This window comes from Mus caroli, unplaced genomic scaffold (genome assembly GCF_978045245.1).
Source record: "Mus caroli unplaced genomic scaffold, Mus_caroli_1 scaffold_12, whole genome shotgun sequence".
NCBI lineage: Eukaryota > Metazoa > Chordata > Mammalia > Rodentia > Muridae > Mus > Mus caroli.
Genome location: NW_028227267.1, coordinates 71,421,810 through 71,449,229, shown reverse-complemented (window position 1 = coordinate 71,449,229; position 27,420 = coordinate 71,421,810). Strand labels below are relative to the sequence as shown.

The 27,420-nt window shown below is 38.1% G+C and overlaps 2 protein-coding genes across 5 annotated transcripts in view; both read right to left on the bottom strand.

The window, feature by feature from the left end:
- The window catches only part of Zc3h13 (zinc finger CCCH-type containing 13), a 60,609-nt gene extending 36,353 nt beyond the window's left edge, over nt 1–24,256 (bottom strand). For 3 of the 4 annotated variants that reach the window (XM_085828779.1, XM_021181995.3, XM_021181997.3), the window contains exons 1-5: nt 23,922–24,256; nt 16,885–17,010; nt 16,318–16,427; nt 14,633–14,744; nt 2,316–2,424 (exon numbers count right to left, since the gene is read on the bottom strand). In XM_085828779.1, coding sequence (XP_085684905.1) covers nt 2,316–2,424; nt 14,633–14,744; nt 16,318–16,427; nt 16,885–17,001 — 448 coding nt within the window. In that variant the 5' untranslated portion in view covers nt 17,002–17,010; nt 23,922–24,256. The remainder of the gene's footprint in view (nt 1–2,315; nt 2,425–14,632; nt 14,745–16,317; nt 16,428–16,884; nt 17,011–23,921) is intronic. The other variant, XM_021181996.3, reaches the window with a different exon arrangement.
- Nucleotides 24,257–25,037: 781 nt separating this feature from the next.
- Cpb2 (carboxypeptidase B2) overlaps nt 25,038–27,420 on the bottom strand; it is a 40,921-nt gene continuing 38,538 nt past the window's right edge. Inside the window, exon 11 of the mRNA XM_021181993.3 lies at nt 25,038–25,353. Within this exon, the coding sequence (XP_021037652.1) occupies nt 25,169–25,353 (185 nt within the window). The 3' untranslated portion in view covers nt 25,038–25,168. The remainder of the gene's footprint in view (nt 25,354–27,420) is intronic.

The following is a 27,420-nucleotide window of genomic DNA, read 5'->3' as shown; positions in this document are numbered from 1 at the left end:
GAAGAGAAGAGAAGAGAAGAGAAGAGAAGAGAAGAGAAGAGAAGAGATGAGATGAGATGAGATGAGATGAGATGAATATATCTTTGACTGCAGGATATAGTCATTCTCTGAAGCTACATACCATGGCTTATATGGCCAGCCTCCTGAGGGATCTCATGTCTTGCTGCTATGCACAGGGTTGCCATGGTAACTGCCTTGATTCAGAAGTGCAACTAATTGTCTATGACTTTTATCAAATTAGGTTTGCTAGACTCAAAATATAGCTTCTGTTTTTACTCAAACAACTTTACCAATAGAAACTACCACTTAAAAACTTTTGTATGTAGGCTATACTGTGTTTGTTTCTATAAGCCTTTCTCTGCAGTAAAGTTGAACACGTATTAGCCATTTCTAGCTCTTAGAAATTACCTATATAAAATGTCATCAGTTTTTAAACAGGGCTATTTTCTTAAATATTTGTGACAGTTCATTATGTGCTCATATGGTATCTTTACTAAATGCTTACATGTGTTGAGCATTTTCTTCTGGTCTGACTTCTGACTTTACTTTCTTCATGGTTTTATAACTATTCAACAAATCTCTTGTGGCTTTGGGATTTTATACTTTATTTTAGGATAATGAATCTCCCTCCAAGATTACCAAAGTGCTTCATGTATTTTCCTCTCCTGTAATGATATGTTATTTATTTATTTATTTGTTTTTTATTTTGCTCTACATGATGAACAACTAAAGGAAGAATCAGGAAACAAGAAGAAAACAAAGATAACATTCATAGGGGAGGGAACATGGCAGCAGGCAGGCAGGCAGGCACTGAAGCAGTAGCTGAGTTATATCTTATCCATAAGAGCAAGAAGGAGAGAGAGGGGGAAGGAGGGAGGGAGAAAAAGAGAGAGAGAAAGGGAAAGAGGGAGAGGGAGAGAGAAAGACAGAGACAGACAGACAGAGACAAACGCTGGGAACGGCATGGGCTTTTGAAACCTTAAAGCCTGCTGCTCCCTCCCAGTGACACACTTCCTCCAACAGAGCCAAACTTCCTAATCCTTCCCAAATAATTTCAGCAACTAGGGGCCAAGCAGTCAAATATAAACGCCTGTGGGTTCTTTTCATTAAACAACCCTCCCCCTCCATATACTATGTACATACAAGAAAACCGAAGGTATAGAAGAGAGCACATAATAAATGCACTACATTGATAAGAAAGTAAGAAATCTGCTCTCAAATTCAACGTAGTCATAGAAAGACCTCTTATATAGAATAAAAGAGAAATAACTTCTTCAATATATTAATTAGTCAAATACAATAGGATATTATACCCTTTCTGTTATTTTATAGAAGAGATATTATAAAATGTCAATGAATTAATCATAATTAAAATCCCTATATTTTCTTAGAAACATACTAATAGGCTGGGAGCACCTGAAGGGACTTCCTCCGTAAGCACTGATGTTCTAGTCTTGGAATGGTGGTTAAGGCACTTCTCCATGTTAGTCTAGCTGTAGCCTCAGACAGCATTCTAAAATACAGTACTTAAGTCCTGTAAGTTCTTGGTCCTTGTTCTAGGACTCCACTCAGCCATTGTACTCAAAAGGGCAGGGGCTGTGCTCTGATACAAGTTTATTTGCAGTTATAGGCAACAGTCTACATATCATCTAGCACTGGTCTGTTTTAGCTTACACTGAAAAGGTACTGAAATTCTTAAAGGTAAAACACTCTTAGATGAAGGTATAAATCACATTAAAATGCATTTAACAAATGTCAACTCCGTAGTTAAGAGTGCTCACTCCAGAGAACAGCAAAGAGGTGGAGAAGATTTTTGTGGTGCTTACTTCTAGTACTTCCAGTCTATTATAATGTTTCTAAGAAAACATAGGAACTTTAATTATGATTAATTCATAAATACATTTCAAGACTCAATTATTATATAACTTCAATTTCTTCTTAAAGCCAACCATTTCTTGAAAGTAACATTTCTTTAACAATTTCATTTTAATTATTTTATGTATTAAATTACATTTTAAAATTTAAAACTTAGTATTGAGGAATTTTAACATTTACAAATGGAAGAAAATCCCAAAAGATATAATAAAGTTCTGGAAGTGGGAGAGAAAGAATAAGGAAGTTGAAATAGGTAATATAAACAACCTTTTATATTCTTGAAATACTACTAATACCTGTTTCTGTCTGATACTTCATTATAATCAATAGGATACTTCTAAAGCAATATGAAGATCACAGTTAAAAGATAATCTCAAAACTCCCAATAGGCCAGTGAATAATCAAGATTTTATTAGCTAAACAAGGAGTTTCACACTCACCATCTCTGTTAGTTTCCCATTCTACATTTTCTTCTTCACTTTCTGGAGTTCTCTCCTTAACAATTTTTATGTCTTCCTTGTCTCTATGTCTCGCTCTGGAAGATTCTTTCTAAAAAGCACACATATACACACATTCAGGTTACCACGTGATTAAGACTTCTGAGGTCATCACTGACTACATAGCATTTCCCTTTCCCTCAGCGTTGCTTCTGAGGGAGGAGGACCTGTGTCATTTACCTGCAAGGTCTAGTGCAGCTACAGGAAAATATTTACCAAAGAACAGCAACAAGGTAAATGTAAGAAGTAGCTCAAATAGTTTGTAAACTGCAATGAAACCCAATCTTTTGATGTTCTATTCCATACTAAGCTTCCATGTAAAAGCCCACTAGGTAAAAAACAGTTTTAAATTACTACAATACAATAGAAAGATTAGCTAAGTAACCATACATAAAATCCAACTTTAAAAGACTAAACCACTGAGCAGACTCTAAAAAAAATTAGGCCTTAAAATAACAGTTTTTCTATATACTTAAGGATGCACTCAAATTCATTTTAATAATTTTATAAAAACTTAAAAAAACATGGTTAAAACGAGTGTTATTTAACATAATTAATGTATTAATCCTTAATACTGACCTAAACATTATAAAGCACTAGGGTTTAGATGTTACTCTAAGCTTAATAGTAATCTATTCTCCAAAATGGAAAATAGGAATTCAATTTATAAAGTAATTCAGTAATTTAACTGAATACTCTGTTCCATAAGATTCCAAACCACATTTTACTAAATAATAAGAAAATAATCAAAGTCCCTTACAGTGAATTTACCACTTTTAGTCTAAATACTAACTATGAATGTCAGTTAGATTAAGAGCTCAAACTTCTGAGTATTTTCAGTTATAAAACTTGGTTGCCTGAAACATAAATTAATTTTTCTTTAAAGTTTTCTTTTTAAATAATCCCTTTAAATTTTATACATTTAGGTATAAATTACAAACATCAATTCCAAAATTACATTATGTTTTTGCTTGCTAGCAATACAGGTTGACCAAAAACTACATAAGTATGAAATTTGTCACAGAAAATTTACAAAAGATCAAGAAATAAAGAAACGGGTGTTTGTTGGATGGCAAAAAGAAGAAAAGAAAGACAATTACTGTAACATAAAGAGCAGAGTGCCTAATACCAGTGAAAAACTGTCCTATGTCCAAGGCAACTTCTGAATGTATACCACATACCCATTCTGAAAATATTTTTATAAGAAATTAACTCCAAAATACTGAATACAACAACCAACTTTCTAAAGCACCACACAAAACCTAGCTATACCAAAAATAACAGGAGTTTCAGAGTAGCGGTACTGGCACAGTAAAATACTCAAGATGATCTCTATCTATATGTAACAGACTATTTAGATCCCATTCTGAACTACAAGTACAATAATCAATACAGTTCTCTGTTACATAAACAGTTCATACCTATAGGTTTAAAACCGTCTAATCTTGAGTTGTCCTTATTTTCTCAACGCAATTGACTCTGTCCAGAGATCACATAGACCTTCTATCATACAGTATGCACTCAGGCTTCAACATGTGGGAGAATTTCAAGTTAGAAGATTATATCTTTTCCTATCATACAGTAACCAACCCACTTCAAATTGTAATGCTCATTTACAAGTGTGTTGGCTAGCTTTATGTCAACTTGACACAAGTTAAGAGTCAACTCAGAGGAAGAAGCCTCAATTTAAAAATGCCTCCATAAGCTCTGGCTGTAGGGCAATTTCTTAACTAGCGATTGATGAGGGAGGGTCCCACTGTGGGTGGGGCCACCCCTAGGCTGGTGGTCTTCTGTTTGGTAAGAAAGCAGGCTGAACAAGGCCAGGGAAACAAGCCAGTTTTCTTTAATGGTGTGACCCTGCATCAAGAACCACTCCAGGGCAAGCCCCACACTCAATACAAACCGGGTGGGTGGCTTTAAGATTGAGGGAGGAGGAAATAACAAGCCCATGTGCAGTTGGGTGGGTCAGGAGGGTCACGCCAGGGAGGGTGGGCCCGGCCTGGGAGGTAAGGGGGGTGAAAATGATCAAAATACATTACATGAAATTCTCAAAGAATAACATTATTAAAAATTTCAAAGCATATTAGTTAACAATGCTGCCTATGATCAATCCTATGATTAAACATACCAATATGTTTATATCAAAGCCTAAGAACTTATCATCTACGTGTGATTTACAACTGGATCATTTCAATTAAGACCAAGTTGTGATGTCAAATAAGTCTGTGCCTAGCTTGGTAAAATGTTTTAGGTTTCTTCCACTTCAGAAATCCAATGTTTATGGAGTTTTACATTACTTTTGGTTATAGTTTCTTTTCTTGAACATTTACTTGTGGGACAAATTATGTTCATTACAAGTCTTATTTTATATAGTAAGGAGATACTACAACGAATCTAAAATAAAAGTATTGAAGCTAGTAATTGAAAAGTAATATTGTAAGTGGATAAGTAGCCAAATAAAATGTTATTTTTTTAAGGACAATTCCAACCTTATGGAAGGAAATGTCTAATAATAATTTATAATTACAAAAATCCTTTATTAGAAAATTTAACAGGGAAAAAATTATCTCCCAAGGTTTCCAGTGGCAGCTCCCTACTGTATATCCTTTCACTCCCATTTCTAGAAGGCTCTAAATATCAGAAAATTCGTTATTAATCATTATCTTTCCAGACTCTATTGATGAGAACTAGTTCTAGTCTTTGGAATCATGATAACAAACCTAGTACTTCTTTCACTCGCTAACTCTTTAGCTAGTGAGCATCATCACTAAATCCCGTCAGTACCTTTCTCTATCAGACCAAGAGCCAGAGACATCTCATATTTATCACAGATTTGTATTTCATGATTTTCACTTTCACTAATCTACTATCTTCTCTATACTAATATGCTATCTATTTAGCTTTCTGTTGCTATGATAAAACATTTACCAAAATCAAACTGAGGGAGGAAAGGGATTATTACAAGACAAGAAGCTCAAGACAGGAGTTAAAGCAGAAACTTTTTTAAGAAGAGAAATGAAAATTATTATACTTGATATCACAAATAAAGTGATATTGCAGGCTGAGCATCCCTAGTTCAAAACTCCAAAATCTGAAATGTTCCAATCTGAGCTTCTGAGCACCAGCACAGGCCAGGTGGGAATCTAGAGCTGTCCCCATGTAAAGGTTCCCCTAAAAATACAGGTGCACAAAACCCAGCAAAATCACCCTCAGGCTTCATGAACACATTATATGAAACACAAATATATAAATCTCCCATTGACATAGGGTTGCCATCCCCAAGGTGACTTACTATGTATAAGCAAATATCCTAAAATCTGGGGCGGGGGGGGGGATCTAAAATTTAAAATATTCTGGTCTCCAGCACTTTCAGATAAGTCATATTTAACTTATCCCTAAAATAAGGAGACTGAAAAATAGAGAAGAAACCACAAGGGATAGGCGTAACAGGAGAGATATTAAAGAGTTCACAGAAAAATCACATGCGAATGCTTACACTTCACAAGAAAAATATAAATGAAAACTAAACTGACATACCATCAATTCCCCTATCTTGCTGGAAAAACAATTATGGCAAAACATACCAGAAAGGCAAAAGAAAAGGAGCAAGCACAACACACACTGACAGCAGCATGAGGCTGCTTAGCCCTGCTGGCCAGGGCCCTCTGCATAGCAGTCCTATTTCTTCAGATATATCTTGCTCTAAGACACACACACACACATATGTGTATGTATGTCAAGGACACAATCACCACAGCTCTACCACAGGAGCAACACAGAAATAACCTAAATCCCCATGCACAAAAGACTGGTTGAATAATGCATGGTATAGTTGAACAGTGAAACACCAGCTTGAGAAGTCTTTCAATATATTGTTATGGAATGATCACCTGTTTATTTAAAAAAAAAAAAAAAGCTTAAAAAGTCAAGTGAAATTTAAGGTCATCTTTCATGTATAAAAATGTACACTAAAATTTATGTGCATATACACAAGATGTCTATCAGCACATGCATTTAACATATGCATCATACACAAGTGCACATATATACAGATACAGCAGAAGGAAAATAAAAATAAATGTGGTCTATGAGGAACAAGTCAGAGCAATCAAAAGATGGACACCAGACTTTTTAAATGTGTGTACTGGCTAGTTTTGTGTCAACTTGACACAGCTGGAGTTATCACAGAGGAAGGAGTTTCAGTTGAGGAAATGCCTCCATGAGATACAATTGTAAGGCATTTTCTCAATTAGTGATCAAGCGGGGAGGTCCCCTTGTGGGTGGGACCATCTCTGGGCTGGTAGTCTTGGATTCTATAAGAGAGCAGGCTGAGCAAGCCAGGGGAGGCAAGCCAATAAAGAACATCCCTCCATGGCCTCTGCATCAGCTCCTGCTTTCTGACCTGCTTGAGTTCCAGTCCTGACTTCCTTGGTGATGAACAACAGCATGAAAGTGTAAGCCAAATAAACCCTTTCCTCCCAAACTGCTTCTTGGTCATGATGTCTGTGCAGGAATAGAAACCGTGACTAAGACAATGTGAATATAAACTGCTTTGAAATCACGTATTTTGTGTTTACAAAACTAAAAAGAAATCCTAGTATTTCAATGAGAATGACACAGATTAACCTATGCATGTATTAATTTGGTTACTTAAAAATACAATAACTAGCCGGGCGTGGTGGCGTACTCCTTTAATCCCAGCACTCAGGAGGCAGAGGCAGGTGGATTTCTAAGTTCGAGGCCAGCCTGGTCTACAGAGTGAGTTCCAGGACAGCCAGGGCTATACAGAGAAACCCTGTCTCGAAAAACCAAAAAAAAAAAAAAAAAAAAAAAAAAATACAATAACTAAATTCCTAATGGTCAGACATATATTGGCTGGTATATCCTAAACAAGGCATCAAGGCATATCGTAAGAACTGCAAAGAAATTTAACTTTTCAATAGCCTAGGCATTAATTACTCTCTCATTTCTATGACACAGACTGGACAAAAACAACTAAACACTGGAGAAGTTTATTTGGGTTCATACTTTGGGGGTACAGCCCACAGTGGGTTAGAAGAAACAGTGATCCAAACATAGATTAAGAAGCAGAGACCAGACAGGATGTAGGGATGGGCTAGAACCCAGAAGGCCCACCTCAGAGACCCACTTCCTCCATGTGAATCAGCTCTACAGCCCAGCTCTCCATCTGGGGCATGTCCAGCTTGCCAGATACAGGAGCCCAAAGATAGCTAGGAATGCAACTCAGAGCAGTGACATTTGCTCTTAACTGCAGTGCTACTTAGACTGGTGGAGCAAGAGTTCAAGGGTAGCACAGGCTACACAAGAACAGGTTTCTCACTCCCTAGTCATAAACTTACTTAAAACATTGCAAAGAGGTGTTTGTTTGTTTATTGTTTTGTTTTTGTAATTCTATTGTCTAGTTCTGGAATGATCTTTGTAAATATTGAGTTGCAATGTCAAAAGATCAAACATCCTTATAATTCACTCAGACTGCTTTCAGCTGAGGACCAAGCTTTCAAACACATGGACATTCTACATGCAAAATGTAACACCTTGCTAGTAATACTATTGTTAATTGTTGCTGTGAAACCACTAAATATAAAACGGGTAATAAATGTAAAGGGGGACTAGAATTTTCTGAACAAGAAAGCAATACAATTATAAAAGACCTGAAATCCTAGATCTGAATGATTAGAGCTTGTTTGTTTGTAAGAGAAAATATATACTTCCTGATCATGTTTCATGAAAGGCCTTAAAAACTATGCCTAATCTAACAGTAGTGAGCCTCTAAGTATTCAGTGTCTGATACAGCTATAAGAGACCAGGACTTCTGGTCTAAGTGTCTCAATGAAGAAGGAAAAATGTATACAACGTGCTAGGCACATTAATTTAAAGGAAATGAAGGAACTACTCTAACTACTAAGGAGGTAGGTGTCAAAACAACACAAGATAAACGAAGAGGAGAGCCACACACTGGGAAAACACACTTGCAACAATACATACATTTCACAAAGGACTGGTAACCAGAATCTAAGAATTACAAGTGTGTAAAAAGACAAAGATCCTAATATGTTAAAAAAAAAAAACCCAGCAAAACACAAAACAATGAGCCAATCAAAGGTGTGTGAGTGTTAAAACAAAGAGCCAAAAATTATTAAAAGATGTGCAGCATAATTAGCCCTCAGCAAAGACAACTACAGCCACCACATGCCGGCTCACTCATGTAGAGGCTTAGACCCTCATTCCTAAGATCTATTTAAATAACCCAAACCTGGAAACCCCAAAGTATGGATACAACAATGTGGTTGAAGCTTAAAAGTATTAATTACATGAAAAGAATCAAGACTGGGAGATATAATACAGGATTCCAGTCAAATGGCAAATCTGAACATTTCAAGACTGAGTTTAGGGTGGAAAATAGAGACTTATTTAGAGCTGACAGAAATATTTTGTATATTGATTGTACTGTAATACTTTGTTGACTAACAATGGGATAAATTAAAGATGAAGACATCAGCAAGAACACAGATTTAGCTCAACATAGCGACAGGCAGTCACTAGAAGCACACACACACACATACATATGGAATCAGGAGAGAGAAGGGAATGGACCCACAGCTGCTGAAGTAAGCAGGACTGTAGCAGTGGGAGGCTTTAAGGCAGAAGGTTGAGAGTTCCTGACCACACTCTGAGTAAGCCTCCTGACCTTGCTTTAATTCTGTAATAGTAAGGTACCTGTTCCCATATAACACAATTTATGCTAAAAATCAAGTAGAGAAATACAAGTACGAATTCTTTAGAAAGAGAAAAACATTGTGCAAAATAGAAAAAGAAGGAAGGCACTACGTTAACAGTTTAGGAAGCTGATTGCTGGGGTAAACTATCAAATGAGTGTTTACTGGAAGGAAACAAGTAGGCTAGGAGCAGGAATATAAGCAGATACAAACATGTTACCTGGTAGAACTTTTATAGCAACTAGTACAGAGAGAATTACGACATCAGCCATGGTCAGGCTTTTCTCATCTAGTCATAAACCTCCAGGTATAGATAGAAGAGGAACAAGGACAAGGCTAGGGCGGGGGTAAGGAAAACAGTTTCAGAGGGGACTGTAAAACAAAACTTTCAGCCAAGCGAGAATTCTGGAAGAAACCTCTCCCAGACACAATGTGCTAGACATGTATACAAACACACCACACTGGACACATAATAGGACAGAACTTGGCAACTAAGAATAGGAAAAGACCTAATGCATGTGCATGACATCAGAATAATGCACCAGGAATAGGCCAGATATTGGCCACTCATCTTGATTTCCCCCTACACAGTAACACCTGAAAAAGTAATTTAAATAATAGCCAAATTAAACTGATCCATGATAATATCAAGTCTAAAGCAGATTTTCTATCTGAAGATACATAATCAGATTGAGAGCTGAAAATTAAAGTAACTGACAATTTTGGAGAATGGAAAGGGATTATCACTCTGCGTTTCAAAAGAATAAAAACCTCTGAAATGTTCACTGTACGAACAAGAAATGGTCATAAAAATGACAGAGTAAAGTCGCTGAATTAATTAACATCTAAATGAACATCAAAGCTAGGCTTGGTGACAGTCAAGGCTAAAGCTGGAGGATTTTGAGGCCACTCTGACTTAAAGTATCAGAGTCTGTCTCAAAACAAAAGAAACCCCACAAAACAAAACATAAAACAAGCTCAAATGATAAATCTTGTATTTATTTTAGCACGCTAGAAACTAAAGAAATAAGCATTAATATATAAAGGCAAACCTAAGCCACTGTTCTTCTGTGCATCTGTCCAGAGGAGAGAGTCTCTAAGCCTAACAGACACTTTCCTATTACAATGAACTATTTAACCTACTCGTAAATTTAGCTACACAGCTTCTCTGAAGGGACAGTTCCTAGAACACATTTATACCTTTATCATAAACAAATGCTTAAATATTCCCACTGACTATATTCAGGGGTCACTTTTGCTCTCAATGCTAATTTATTTGCTATGCTCAAGTTTTGTAAAATAATAAGCCTCTGTTAGAGAATAAAATAAAATTCAATTACTATATTTGAAATGTTCTATAGATGCATTAAAGTAAAGTCCTTATTCAAGCTTGACTAAGGCCCTCATTGATCTAGGTCGACTGGGCTGAGCTCAGTTCAGACCCAGAAGGCTGCCTCTCTTGGACATATGCAAGTACACCGGCAACCTTACAACTCTTCACTGCTACATCAGAAGGAAACACAGAGCAGGTAAAGGGAAACGTTAACACATCCTCTTTAAGTCAGTACATCGCATCTGTCATCTCCCTGTCAAACCAGGGGAAAGCGACCTTTACTTACTTTCCGTTCTGAGTGGCTGAAACTCAGTGCATGTGTGATACTCACAGCACGTTTCAATTGAGACAAGCCACCAGGCCCGAGTGTGCACATCAGTACTCCGCTTACTTAAGTGAACTGAACAGCTATCTAGTCAACCCTCAGCCTATGTTCAGATGCTACAGCAGGACACAAGCATACAGTATCACAGTTCTTCAAGCACATTAGTCCTTCATAGCATTCTTTTTCCCTCTCTTTTTCTCTTCTCACCCACAAACCTATCCTTCCCTGGGCAATGTTTTCTTTCTGGTTTTGCAGGGAGTTGTTTACTTTGTCCATTATGCACTTTGCTTACATCTCTGATTATGGAATTACAAATTTTATTTATGAAGCTGTCTCCTCACAGAATCAAGGATAATCCAGCAACCTTATAATTTAGACATACTGGAGTAAATATCAGTGACAAAAAAGTGAATCTGTTAATTCTGAAAAACCACATGCCTATCTTACCTCTGCCTGTGCTATCCAGACCCTAAAACCAATCTGATCTCCTCCAACAGGAAGTCACTGCATGAAGAAAGCATCACAAGCTGCTGAACACTCCAGAGGTGGACTCTGTTCATCTGTCATGCAGAACACCCAAAACTCACAAACCCAAAAATGCTACCCAATTAAAGTTGCTGTTTACTTAAACCCTAAATTCCCTCCTACCTTGCCACTCTTGACACTCATAAATATGACGCTCAGGGCCTTTGAGGATGTCCTCAGAAACAAGCTTTCCTTGTTTTTCTTTTAAGGTTTACTCATTTTACATGAATAAGTGTTTTGCCTGGATATATGTCTGCAAATCACTTGCGTATCTGGTGCCTTTACAGAACAGAAGAGGGCATCAAATTCCTTGCGGCTGGAGTTATAGAAGGTTGTGGGTCACCATGTGGTTGCTGGGAATTGTACTCAGGTCCTCTGGAAGAGCAGCCAGTGCTCTTAAAGGCTAAGCCCTCTCCAACCCCAGACTTTAAATTTCTTAATAGCCAACTTTGCCATCTACTAACGTGATCTGAACATATAAGCCTTTATAACAATATATATGCTTAAATATTCGTTAACAACCTAAATTAATGCTCACATCCAATTCCTGTTAACAGACTAAAGTCTATTTAAATTGGAGAACAGAAGAGCTATTTTAATACCACTATATGCCATTTATTAAATAGTCAGCATAGAATCCTACTCCGTCATCATAACATACCAACAAAGCTAGTTCCTAATTTATAGAGGAGGAAACTGACAGAGAGTTTAGCTAGTCATACCTAGAGGTGCTGTGTTCGCATTGTAAATCCTTGTGTCTGTCCCTTACATTAACTAATTATAGTTCATGTGGTCAATGCTACAGCCTGTCATGTGATCTCAGAAGAGTTAAGTTTTAAGGAATCAGATGTGCATATACATACAGACACAGACACACAAATACATAGGGGGAGGGAAGAGGTTCAGAGCTCATTCCTTTAATATTTAATGACATTTTACTCTTGATATTATTTATATTTTATATTAAAAACATAAAAGTCATAAATATTTATGACTTTGTATCATAAAAATTTCTCAAATAACACCTACAGAGTAAACAACTATAAAATTTAATAAAGAAGTAATCTGAATTTCATAAAAATCAAAATTTTTTGAGTTTTAAAGACCAGGATCAATGTGAAGACAGGGGACTGGGAGGTGGCTTAGCACAGTGCTTGGTGACCAAGCATAAGGATGTGAGGTCTGATCTCTAGCTCCCACGTAAATACTGGATGGTGGAACACATCTGTAACGCAGTACTGGAGACTAGAGACCGATGGATCCCTGTCTCCAGGGGTGCAATGGCCAGCCAGTTAAGCCAAAATGGTGAGCTTTGGGTTCAGTGATATGCCCTGTCTCAACACAGGGTGTCTATTTAAATGCCAGGCAGCACTAGGTGCACTGAGTGGGGTTAGACAAGGAGTACATGAGGTTGGGAAAGAAAGGTTACTGGAAGGTTGGGGTAAAGGGTAGGAGCTGGTGGAGGGATCCGATTGAAACATTGTTATACACATGTGTGAAACTCTCAAACATTTTTAACAAGCATTTTTCACTCTTTGTCTTTAACACAGTGGAGAGTGACAAAGAAAACCAGCATGTGAGCTCACACGGCAGTGAGAGCTATGTGTGGTGCTGAGAGCCTACGTAGTACCAGCCTCAGGAGAGACAGAGGCCAAAAGATTGCCTGAGCCCAGCAGCCTGGTGTCAGAACAGGTCAAGAGACATAGTTAGACACTGCCCTTAACTTGGAAAAAATTTTTAAAAATGTAACAACAATGCACAAAATGGTAGAAAATGTCTTTTAGGTACCTAAAAAATGAAAGCAAACAGAAATTATATGCTAATCCTGATAACTCTTTTTAAGTTTTAAGTTATTTAGAATAAAATAGTTTAAAAAACATAAAATTTTAAAACAGAAATCTATTTTTTTGCTGTTTTTAACTTACAAAGAAATTACTTGTATTTTTATTAAACATTAGTAAAGCAAAATTCTTTATACTAGGAGTCTGATGGTATATAAATACATACATAATTATTTCACATTACTACTAACTAAAAAAAAAAAAAAGAATAAAACACTTGAAACCTTCAAAAATATATTTTACCTATACTCAAAATATAAAGAACTCTTACAGCTCAATTTTAAAAGCTGGGCAGAACTTCTCCAACTGTGTATCAAGAGCCAGTGAGTATGTGCATGATGCTTGACATCCTTGGCTATTAAAGCAAACCTGCAATTTGGAGCTGGGAAAACTGAAGGAGCTGGAACCTTCATATAAAAGCAATGCAATCTCTAAATGGCCGGCTAGCACAGTGGCTCTGACCCTGGGAGTCACAGCCCCTTTGAGGGTCGAGCCATCCTTTCATAGGGGTCATATAACAGATATCCTGCATATCAGATATTTATATTACAATTCAACAAAGCAAAATTATAGTTATAAGTAGCAACAAAATAATTTTATGGTTGGGGTCATCACAACATGTACAAAGCATTAGGAATCCTGAACTGAGTACCAAGAAGAAAGGGAACTGAGCCCAGTCTGATGTTCCTGGCCGGCCTGCCTGCCTGCCTGCCGGCTGTGAGTGCAAGGGACCAAGTGTGCCCCTTCCCCAGCCCCTACCCCCCCACCCCCAGCCCTGCCATGATGCACATGGCACCCTCAAACTCTAGGCCAAAATAAGCCTCCTCCTGACAGGCACTTTGTCACAGCAACAGAAAAGAAACCAACAGACCATGTATTCAGCGATTCTGTTCCCTGGGATAAAACCAAGAAAAATAAACTTGTGCTAACAAAAGACTTGTACATGAATCTTCTCACTCACATTATGGGGGGAAAGAGGAAAGAACCCAAATATCCATCAATGATAAATGAAAAAGAGAATACAGAATGCTAATGGAATATTCTTAGAAAAAAAGACAAAAGAACAATCTTCCATAAATATTAAAAACTAAGGAGGATACGCAAGAGAGGTAACACCTTATAGGATTTATTTAAAGAAGCACAAAGAGTAGACACTTTATAAAAAAGAAGTGATTTCATGACTGTCTAGGGCTCATGGTCAGTGGGGCAACAGGAGTGATTGACAGAAGAGATGGGATTTCTTTTCCACGGGGATAACTTCACAACTGTAGCCTGTATTTAGATACTCATGAGTTCCCAGATCATACAAACCCTTTTAAGTTCAGCTAAGCTCTGCTGGTCATTTTAAGTACATAGAAAATTATTTATTCACACAGGATATTGTCATGTGTAATTATAGATTTATAGCATATTAAGTCACGCAACTTAATATTTAAAATGGAGTTTATGAAATAAATGACCACTGAAACTTAAGTGGGTTTTACAAATTTTATGCCTACCCTAACAGGTGAGGATGGCTCCTCTGTGTTCCGCTTCTGGGATTCAGAATCCACATCCTGACGCTTATTCTTCATTCTTTCTCTGAGGTCACCTGTGGGTCTTTCTGGTGACCTGTGATACAAAACAAAACAACAAAAATCTGTATTTCTATGATGTTTTATAAGAATACTATAAATAACTTCATAAAGACTAACATAATTTTTCTGTCTTTGGTGCCTAAACTTCTGAAAAATAATGTTTCAGCTTATTAAACAGTAATATTTTAAAATATGAGAAATATTTACAAGTTTCTCCTAATGCCATTCAAGATGCATGTTAACTTCCATTGTGTGTTAAGTATTGGTAATATGAAAAAGAAGCAATGTATGTACTAAAGAAAGTGAGTGTGTAGATAGCAGCTTGAGTTACCTCCTGTTCACCACCTAAATTTAGCAGACATATTGTAGATGAAGGAGAGTAAGAGAAAGGCTAAGTTATAAAGTAGCAAAGTTATTTCAGAGATAATAGCATTCCCATCCACAGATATGTATGTAGTTGCATAAACTACTAACTAAAAATTACTTTATGCACCTTAAAAATGATAGCCATAGATGGCTTAGTAGGTAAAAATGACGGCCATTCACGCCTAAAGAAGAAAACAGACTCCCAAAAGCTGTCCTCTGACCTTCACATTCAAATGTGGAGTGCCCACATGAGTGAACACAAACACACACTTAAAAATCTCCCGTCACTAATTTTCACATTCAGTTTTCCGGCTACTGATGTAGACAAAGCAATCAACACACACAATTTCAGGATTAGGTAAACTCTTTGTTTACCAATTAAATTATTTCTGTAAAAAATGCTATGCATGTTAACTTTAAAAATTATTGCAAAGTCATCAAAAGGAGACAAAGGGAATCCTAACAACATCTTCACTGTGCAAGTTAAGTTTAGCCAAGTTTCTATCAAAGGCAAATAGAGTTCTGCAGAGGAAATGTTTATCCACATAGAAACACACTTAATTTTTTAAAATTATTTGTTTGCTTTATGTGTATGGATATTTTTTTGCATGACTGTGCATCATGTACATGACTGGTGCCTAAAGCCAGAAAATGACACTGGGTCCCCCAGGACTGCACTTACAGATGACTGTTAGCTACCCTGTGGGTGCTGGGAACTAAACCCAGGTCTTCTAGAAAAGCAGTCAGGGATCTTAACCACTGGCCTATCACTCCTGCCCCTAAGTGCATTTATATTAACACAGTGCCCCAAGAGGGTTGGCAAGTAGATTTTATAACAAAGCTTGTATAAGGTATGAATTTAAAATGCCTGTAGAAAATTACAACTGAACCTTATTTAAATTTTACTCGTTTACGAAAAGTAAACTCTCTCAAATGTCTGAGTTGTGCCTAAGCAGAAATTTAATACACACCTGGGGCTGTGTCAGGTAGGGGCTCTTTAGGGGCTGTTCTTTCCCAGACTCAGTCTCTCCACAGGTGTTCAATGATTTGAATATACACATTGAAAAATGGATCTACTACTAAAGCATGTAAACACGTACACTTTAAAGCTAAAGTTTTATTAATCTTAACAGTAACAACCAAAATAAGAAGACTATCCCAAAACAGAAAATCCGACCAAATATATGGTTTTATTTCATATTTTTACTCTAAACTACAAAATATCTGAGTTCTCAGGTTACCTTCTGTAATTGCTGCTGTAGCCTTTCCCACGAGGTGAAGGGCCATGTATGAACCTACATGTGTTCCCATAGAGGCAGCTGCCAGTCTTCAGCCAGTTACGGCACTGTGTCTGTGAGGCAAATATTACTATGTAAATGTCTGGAGAAAAGATGGTACCAGGGCAAAATCAAGTCAGAGAGACCCAAATGCCAGCTAAGCATATGCCACTCCAATAATAATAACACCATAAGGGAATGAGAAACCCCAGGAAGGTGTGTGTGTGTTTAGGTAGAGAGTAGTTCCTGGAATAGGGTATTAATATGCTCGAAATACATTGTATAATTGAACATACAAAAATATATAATGAGAACTTCACAAACCTTAACCCTTCCTTTTATTTCCTTTTATAAAATAAAATTTGCTAAGCCAAACCCATGACAAAACACATAGTATTTTAAATGTTTCCCCCCAGTACACAGGATGGAGGCCAGGGCCTCTTTATCCGTGCTAGGTAAGGACTCTGCCACGACACCACACTCCTAGTCCCTTCCAATAAGTGTCCTGAACCCGCAGTAGCAACAACTCACCTCTGTTGTGCTTCCAGTGCTGGGGCCAAGCCTCTCAAATACGCTAGGTCTTCGGGATGTACTCTCAGATATGGTCTTGGTGTTTTCCACTGTGACCTTTCTCCTAATTTTTGACATTTTGAACTACTTTAACCAAAAGAGAGAGGGTTAAAACTGTAAAATCTTTCAATTTTACACACCTGAGCCTAAAACTTCAAACAGACAAAGCTATAAGTAAAACCTAAAAATGGAGATTTTTTTTCTCTTGAGGCAGGGGGTGGACAGAAAGATACTGAAAGAAGACACCACTAAACAAAGATGGTGCTTGCCTTCTATGCGCCCAAGAACTCTGGAGACTGTTGGTTGACCTGTGTCTCCTCTGTACTGGACATTCAAGTTCAAATGTTACTTAAACATTTAAAAAGTGTTGTAAAGTTTAGTAGGCCTGTCCTGTAGGGGAAGGAACAACTGATTAACTGTTTAAGTTGCTACAGAAGTACTGTTTTAAATGAGTATGGAACTGTCTGGGTCCATGTGCCACACTACATGTTAGTAATCTCTGTCCTCAGGAAGCTGAGGCAGGAGAATCTCTAGGTCACAGCCTAGTTATGTCTGGAAGAAAGCCAAAAGTAAAACAAACAAACAAACAGTATAGAAGAAAAGTGGACATTACTTAAAAATTCTTTGCTACAGAGGTCACAGAAAATCTGATTAAAAATATTAATTTTTCGGTAACATTGAAACCAAAATTGCCCAAGGTTTCTAACACATGCTGATGAAAGTCAAAGCTGCTAAAGGTAATGAAAAAAATCAAATGACAACAGTAGATAAAAGCTAAACAAAGCATTAAAAACCTAGAACTATAATCAGAAAACTAATCCAATTATTGAATTGAAAGTGAAAATTCAGGAGACAGCACACGTTAGAAAACAAATCCCAGACCAAGAAATAATTGGTACTGATTTACTTAAGGGAAAACTCTGTGAGCAAAAGCAAAGGAGCGAACTAGGAGACACTTTACATCACCTAACTGTCACGTGATTAGAAAGAGCCCTAGAAGCTTTAAAAAAAAAAAAAAAGGTAAGTTCTATTTGATACACAGTAACTAATCCTGTGTGCTTGAGTCAAGGTCTCACGTAGCCCACTTTGGCCTCAAGTTCAATATACAGCAAAGGATGATCTTGAGTTTCCTATCCTTCTGCCTCCACTGATTTCTGCAATCCCAAGCACCCACGCCTGAATCTGTATGCAGCACTAGGCATTGAACACAGGGCTTCCCGACGACACTCTCCACTACGCTACATTCCCCAGCAGCAGAACCTGTCTTTATCAAGATCACAGACAATCTCTAATGATTTCAAAATAAATACGTATTACTGGACAGGAAATCACATCAGTAGCAGCTGAGTGTGTGGTGGGGCAGGCCTGTAAACCTAGCACTCAGAAAGAAGACTAAGGCAAGAGGACTGTAAATTCAGGCCAGCCTGGATTACATAGTGAGTTCAAGGTCAGCCTGGGATTAATAGTATAACGCTGTTTTGAAAACAACAAAAAGAAAACAGATAAAATATCCTGAAATATAAAAATAAAGCCAAAAATTCAATAGTGATTATAAAAATATTTCATTTAATTAGGCCATTTAGGTCACATTCTGATACATTCAAAAGTTAGAAAAAAGTTTGACAAGTGAAAAAAGATGGCAAATCAAGGTAGATTTAACTGGGAAGTTTATATATTATATTACTAACTCTTTAACATAAAATGTAACCATTCTTTTAATATAATAAAAATTGGGAAATAACTCTGAAGTAATTATATACCTTGAAGAGTTTAGAATATCACATACATGAACAAAATCAGTTGTACAAGCCATTCTCCAAGACAGCAAATGAGCCAGATATAAATTAACATCAGTATAATATATATCTTTAATTTCTCTCAAACTCATCCTCAGCCCAAATATAAATGTGCAGAAGAAGACACAGCAGTTCATATATCTAGTTGATTATGGAACAGAGCATGAAAGAACTGAAAACTTAGAGAAGTGGTGTAGAAAAAGACCTAGAAAACAAAAGCTTTGATTAACTGAGAATAACACCTAGAAATGGACAATTTCTATCTATGTAGAAGGCAGTAAGGAGTAAATGTATGTTAGCTGAGCCTGGTGGTACACACTTTTATTCCTAGCACTTGGGAGGGAAAGGCCAGCAGATCTAATGCCAGCCTGGTCTACAAGAGTGAGTTCTAAAACAGTCAGGGCTACAGAGAGATGTTGTGTCTTGAAAAAAATAAAACAAAACAAAACCCCCCCAAAACACAAAACAACAGACAACCCCCACACACACACACTTACTCAAAATTGGAAAAGTTTGAACATACAAATGTTCCACTAAAATATATCAATCAATATATAAGCACACATCATGATCCTCAAGCATTTAGCAAAACTACTAAAACTTACAGATTCCAAGTCCCCTATAAACTAGCTATTCAGAACCTAAAAATAATGCAAATCTTTTCCTCTTAAGTACATGGTCTCATCCTACAATCCTGCCTCCAGAACACTAACTTTAACTTTACATTTCCCTCCACAATACTACCAGTGAAAATAGGTTAGCTCTGCCTCCCAGTATTCCTATCCTCGATGTGACTAACAAGTTCCACCAGTACCACAAAGGTATTTGTGATGCTGTTCTTGTTTGTCAACTTGACTATATCTGGAATAAGTAAAACTCAAGGGGCTGGGTACATCAGTGTGAAATTTTCCTTGATTGAGATTTATAAAGTGGGAAGACCTATCTAAATCCAGATGTTTTGAGGTAGGAAGATCTACCTTAAATCTAGACCACACCTTCCTGTGGCAGGGACAAAAAGGAAGTGTTTGTTCTTTGCCTGCTGTATACTGAAGACCAGCTGAGACATGCAGCCTTGTGCACTGAACGACCACTTAATTCTTGGACTTTCCATTGGACAGCCACTGTTGGACAAGCTGGACTTCAGCCTAAATTCTATCCATTGTTCCTCTATAGCAGTAGTTCTTGACTCAGAGATGAGTTGCATATCAGATAGCCAGCATATCAGATATTTACACTATGATTCATAATGGTAGCAAAATTATAGTTATGAAGTATGAACAAAATAATTTTATGATTGGGTGGCCACTTTATTACAGGGTCACATCATTAGGAAGGCTGAGAAGCACTGCTCTAGGGAATCCTGGTTAAACACTATTTATTCCTATAGCTGAAGTACTGATCTTCTGCCATCTCCTTTCTTGGTCTTCTAAGGGACCCCAGTTTGCCTTGCTCTACTACGTCTTTAATGCTGTCATTCCATTTAGACATTACTGCTCTCCTCCCTGACCTACTGCTGCAGTGCCTGGCTTCACAGCTTCTCTCCGATCCTGGATGTCTAGAGCCCACTAGAATGTTACACCAATGAAGGAAGAGCTACAGATCCCAACGCATAAGCCACACCAGGCCGGGCTTGTACTTTTACCAGTGACAAGCTACTTCCCATACAAACACTGCTTTTACAGATGGCATGAAGAATGTCTCAAGAGTCACCTGCAGGGGCTGCAGAGGTGGCTCAGCAGTTAAAAGCCCTTGTTGCTCTAGTAGAGGACCACTGTTCAACTCCCAGCACCCACATAGTAACTCACAACCATCCATAGCTCCAGTTCCAGGGGATCCAAGACCCTCTTCTGGCCTCCTCAGGCACCAGGCACACATGTGGTGCACATACATACATCCAGACAAAACACTCATATACATAAAACAAAAATAAAATAAACAATTCTAAAAAACAAAAGAGCTCACCTATAGGGTCATTTCCCAACTACTACTCAGCCTTCCGAACTAAGGGGGAAAGAAATACAATGAAATAAAAGATATATCCTTTTACCTTAGAATCCTACAGTGCTGGATTCTGTCCTACAATCACACTGTATTTTGGTAACAGGTCTAGATTAGAGAGAGGACTATAACATGAGGCACAAAAAGTAAAATTAAGAATGAAAGATATCCACCTAGAATGAATCTTCCTGCTTCAGCTTCTTAGATTCTGGATCAATGGTTCTGGAATGAACACCTCTGATCATTTGCTAAAGGTTGGATGAATGCCTCTCCCCCTGCAGAGACTGTCAGTAAAGGTTGGATGAATGCTTCTCCCCCTGCAGAGACTGTCAGTAAAGCCTTGGTCCTCAGTGTGGTGGTAGCAGGAGGTGCTATGGACCTTTTAAGAGGTAAGGCATAACAGGGAATCCTTGCATCATGAGGCAAAGGGACACTTTCAAAGGAGGTTGTAAAACTAATCTGTTCATCTCTCCCTCTAAGTCCACTTTGTGGTTGTGCTACACACCCAAGAACCCAAAGCAATGGATCCAACCTTGGACATAAATCTCTATAGCCGGAAGTCAAAATAAGCTTTCTTTTCTTCCTATGTATCCTGTATAAGGAATTTCATTACAGTAATACAATTGATTAATACATCGTCAACCTAAGAACTTCTACTAGCAATCCACAATATGATATTATCCTCAACATTAGTAATCACACAGTTATAACTGTGCACGAATAAATGCTTTTTGTTTGCACAGAAGATAGTATAATTTAAAATCTCATTTGTCAGAAAATAAATATATAATCTGCAATACACCAAAAAAATTCTGTTTCATATATTAGACCATGTAACTCAAAACCATGTAATCACTGATGTTTTGAAAGCTCAAAAATTCCCATCCTAAATGCTGGGTTCACAAAGAAAGATGAATACTACAAAAGGGTAGAGTTTAAATTTGATTAAAAGACAAAAACCATAATGAGACAGATATGAGTATTTCAAAGTGGAAGAGAACTATCAGACATAAAGAACCAGAATTGTAGATGCCAATGTCTTTCCAATCAGAGACTGTAAACCAACCACTTATTATTAAACTGACTCTTGCCTGAAGATGTTCCTCCATTTGGTATTCAAATTATTCTTTGGTTAAGGCTATCACCACCTATTTCTTCCATCTTTCTCAAATACAAGAGTTATCAAAACCAAATGACTATGCAATTGTTTTCCTTTATCTAGTCTCCTCTGGAGTGTAATAAATATTTGGAACTTTCATCATCTCCTTTCAATTAAAAAAAAAAAGGAAGAAAATTCAAATTCAGGGGCAATAATGCTGAGCCTATTAAGAGGAAATACATCTCAAATATGAGAACTGCTCCCCTTCTTCAGGGAACAATATACTCTGAGTTCCATACCAACAACCTGGCTGAGGAAGGAGCAGGACAGAGGTGGCTCTTCTTGAATAAGTAATTGCTTTCAAGGCCTCTTAAATTTTGTTAATAAAAAATATGCTAATTTTGAATTCCCTTATCCTAAATGTTTAAAACCAGGTATATTTTGGATTCAAATCCTGTTAAGCTAAATATGTGTGTGTATGTATATATGTATAAGTAATATATACATATAATACATATATATATATATCTTTAAAAAAGACCAAGATTTAAATTCAAAATGTATGCTTAATCCAATATAAATTAACACTAATGACTTAATATAATGCATTGATATAAAAATCATACTGTGCTTTAGTATTCTAAATTTATATTACAGACATTAAACTGAGGTAAGTGTCTCCAATCTAGACATTAATCAGGCCCAATCCCGATAAGCGTCTGAGATCAGGTGTTCAGGGTGGTACGGCCTGCTGAGAACAGAGAATATACTCAGAATAAAGGTTAGTGCTCACTCCAAGTCACCAGTAAACAGAAAGCAAATAAAGAAGCTGTATCCCTGGATTGAACATATCCAGGAAAAAAACAAAACCAAAACCAAAGCAACACAAAACAACAAAAAACCCAAAAACCAAAACTACACTGTATACAAACCTTATTTACATTATTTGTAAAAATTAGCATAAAAGTACTTACATAGGATTTACATTCCACTATGTATTAGAAGTATAGAGATGATTGAAGGCATATAAAACATCGTCTTCTAGAAGGGATTTGAGTTTCTGCACATTTAGGTATCTGAGTCACCCCCTATGTGTAGGTATCAACTACATCCTACCGGATGCTCACACTGAAACTCAAGTTTCAGGGCACAACCGTTTGCACAGAAATTGTGACATGCCTACATCAACTTGCTAAGTCTCCAGATGAAACTGTCATCTGATATAATCTAACTAATTAAGAAGTTGGAAGTTATTTAAAAATGTATACGTCTGTGTTGCGAAATATTGTTGTCTGGGTTCTAAAGCTAGTAATGTTAAATACTACATAGCAAAACTAAACATATAGCAGAGCCGCAGAGTTATCTGGACTAACTAAACAAACATATCACAGACTTTTAAACCCTTAAATGCCAAACGTAAAGGTCCAACCTTTTCAAATTATTTTTTAGAAATTCACAAACCAGGAGAGACTGTGCACGCCCATAACTGAAAGAGTTCAAATTATCTGAAGACTCCTAATAAAACGAATTAACTTAAGATACTGCCTCTCACAAGCAAGATCCTACCAATATCATCCAAGTATTTTCAACTCTGAATACTTTCCCAGCCACATAAATGTCAACCTGCTTAGCAAGTGACACTGCCAGATATATCTTCTCCTTTCGTTCTAGCTTCCCGTTGCCTGGGAGTATAAAGATAAAACAGTACTCCTACACTTCCAATAGTATTTACTGCAGCCGGGAAATAAACAAGACCAGGAACAATCAAAAGGACTCTCCTTTCTTCAATAGATCTGGAATACGTGAAGAAGGCAACTCTAAATCCAAGAAACACAACTGCTGCACCCTTTCACCACACACAAATGCGACCACCACACCGCGGAATCCGAGTCCGCCTGCTTCCTGACACAGACTCCAGAATCACAACTGGAGCAACAGCCAGATCTAACACCAAGAGCTTCTGCAGAGTCAAGGGTGGGATGCTCAAACAGCGTTCGGAAACGCAAGCAGCACAGCACAAGGCGAGCGAGGATGGAGGCCACAGCGCAGGACGCCCACCCGAGCCGGGTCCAACGCCTCTTCCCATCCGCTCCCCGAACGCTTACCTCCTCTCCAAGCACCCTTCGTAAGCGCAGTCTTCAGGACGTCCCTGACGCCTCAGCTCCGGCTGTCCCCGCGCCCGGCCCCGGGAGGACGACCAAGAGGACGTGCACGCGCGGCTCCCAGGGGCCGGCCCTCCTCAAGCGGGGCGGACGCCCGGAACAGGGAGCAGCGGAGCCGCCCGGATCTTCTCCCAGCTCCGGAGAGCTCGGGACACGAGACGAGAGACGCACAGAGGCCACTGCAGAGCAACGCTAAGACCGCAACTCTGCCTGGCCGCTATACGGGCAGCATCTAAAAGCCGACGGAAGTCGCGAGTTTGCCCGACTCCTCCGCAGGCACGGCAGCTTCCGGCCCCCAGATTAGTCGTCATCGAGTAAGCCCCGCCCCTCTCGGACCACGCCCCCTCGCGTCCGACGCGAGGGCAGTGTGGAGCGTGTTCCTGACGCTTTCTGTTTACTAAGGTCTGGGGACACAGGGAGTCCCCGTAGGAGGACGGAGATTCTCAGTTGACTGAGATTCTGGTTTTCACCGTTTTCCATCGCATAGAGCGCTACTTTGTTTCGGCAGTAACCACCAGCCTGGTGCGTTTCGAAGCTGCAGATTTTGACAACCGCCCGTCCCCCGCCTGGGCCTGTCGCGGGAGCAGAAGTTCACGGATTGCGTTTTCAAGAACACGAGCAGAGACTGATTAAAATTTTAGGGTGCAAACCCTTGAGGTGCTACAGAGTGCCTTTGCTTTTACTGCTTGGATCCAATGATCTCCGTAGATTTAGGGCAAAAGTTGCTTACGAGGAGCTGGAGAGATGGCTCCAGCCGTTAAAAGCGGTTGCAGCTCTTTCAGAGACCAGGTTTGACTCCCATCCCCCACGTGACTGCTGACCACCTTCTGTAACCTTCAGTAACATCGGTTCCCCATTTTCTTCTGGCCTCTGATGGGGGTCCAGCATAAACCTGGTGCTTAAAGTCACGCCCTCACGCCCCACCACACACACAGTACATCTTAAAACTGCAGCTGTTCATCATAAATCAAGGGACGGTGGGGTGGGACCAGTAGCTAATCTCTTAGAATAAAAAATAAAAATAAAAAGGTTAAAATACACAGGGGACCATTGTCACTCTTAAGCTCAAAGTAGTGTGCTTTTTATTCTTCAACAAAACCAAGGAAACTGATTCAACTTAGAAGCTAGTGCAACAGTTAAGTGTTGCTGAAATCAATAAAATAAAAATAATGAGAGAAGAGGTAAGGGCATTAAGTGTTCCTGATGACATGCCAAGCTATTTTAGAGATGGCGGCCAAAGCTTCTGCACAAGTGGGTTTGATGTATCTCTCAGGCAGCAAGAATCCATATCTGCCTGTATCTCGGAGCTCAATTGTAAACGAATATTTGATGCCCAAATCATAGATCCAATCGTCAGAACCTCCAGGAGCTAGATCTAAAAGAGACACAAAATATATTTATTTCATATCAACAAACACTTTATTTCACTGTAGAAATGAAAATAGCTTTCTTCTGGGTGTTACCTAAATTTCTTATCTGAAAGTTGTAGTCATCTAAAAGAAACCACGTTAAGAAAGAAAACACATGTTGCCCAGAACTCAACAATAATCTGATTAAGGAGTGATAACTGCCAATAACATTTTAGTACATTTTACAGTGCATGTACATTCTGTCTCAATTTGTAACATTTCTGGAAGTAATTATTGTAACATTACCAAATGTATCATTGTTGTGTTTGAATAGATATTATTTTTAGTCATTTTAAGGGATTGCATTGTAAACTATAATTGATTCAAATAATTTTGTTGATAAATAACTTAGTTTCTTTAGAATGAGCACCATTGTCCATAAATCAATGTTTCATACTTCAGAATCTTTTCTAGAGTTAGAATTACTTGACTAAAGTGGTGTACCTTTTACAGTTACCACACTTGTCACCAAGTACTAATCAAAAGAATGAAACCTATTTCCTCCCAGCAGAGTGTCAGCATACCCAACTGGCAGCTTCTGCACCATGGGCAAGAATCTTGCATCCTGTCAGTTTTCTGGGTAGAAGAAGAAGAAGAAGGAGGAGGAGGAGGAGGAGGAGGAGGAGGAGGAGGAAAGAAAGAAAAGAAGAAGCAATTGTCTTTGATTTAGATTTCTTTATCAATGAATTGCATACATTTTTATATTCATTTTATATTTTTTCTATCAATTTTCTTGATTGCTTTTTTTTTGGGGGGGTGGGGATTGAGACAGAGTTTCTCTGTCTGGTCCTGGCTGTCCTGGAACTCACTCTACACCAGGCTGGCCTCAACCTCAGAAATCTGCCTGCCTCTGCCTCCCAAGTGCTGGGATTAAAGGCATGTGCCACCAACCGCCCTGCCTGGCCTCTTGATCACTTTTCTACATGGTTAATTTCATATGCTGTTTTTAAGAACTGCATTACTGTCATAAAATCTATGTAAAGTGTGAGGTTTTTCTCACTCAAATTCTTAGCTTATGGCGGGGTTATTTGTGCTTTAATATTTGATCAGTTTGGCATTTATTTTAGTGAAAGATGTATTAGTAACTCAATTCAATTTTTATTCTTAGTGGCCTGTGAGTTTTTCCAGGGCTGATAATTAAATATTGTTTGAAATGCCTCCCCTATAACATACTAGGTCTCCTTATATATTTGAATATCTTCCTGTGCCTGTTATTCCCGTCCAGTGACCCGCCTCTTCTAGGCTCAGTTCCACACCATCCTAATTACCCTATGTTTATAATATGCTTGAGAGCTCAGTGGGGTCAAATGTCTCTTATTAGCCTTACTTTTAGCATTTTACAAATTCCTCTACCATATGCATGCTTCCAAATAAACTTCAAAATCATGTCAGGATTCATAAGAGTACACCAAATATACAAATCAATTTATGGAATGGTCACTATTGTTTCCCCATCACAAAGCATGTAGGCTTCCTTCAAAATTAGTTAAGTGTCACAGGACTGCATCAACTACACAAAACAATTTTAGGAAAAAATTTAATAGTGTTTTCCTAGTACCCAAAACATGTAGACATCTCCTGTTATTTGACTTTAAGTATGTTTTAGGATTTTTTTTTGTAGTTGCCACATATGTGTTGTGTGTCTAATATACACATACATGCATTTAATAACTCAAGTATAGCCTGGGCTGGCCTCATACTCTCCATATAACCCAGGATGTCCCTGAATTCTTAATTCTCCTGCTTCTTGAGTGCTGGGATTATAGATGGTTTATACAGAATTTCTAATATTTTTAAAATATCTATCAATAGTGGATGTATTCAGTCATCCATAAATATTTCTAATAATTATGATCAACAAACACCTAACATTTATAGTTCCAGCTCTAATCCTGTGAGTACACACACACACACCCTAAGTGAATTAGTGTGTGGAAATTGCCTATATTAACAAGGCAGCCATGGGCCAGCAACACCAAAGGTATGTGGCCCAATCTGATAGACAGCTCCAGGAAGGACTGAAGACAAAGGAA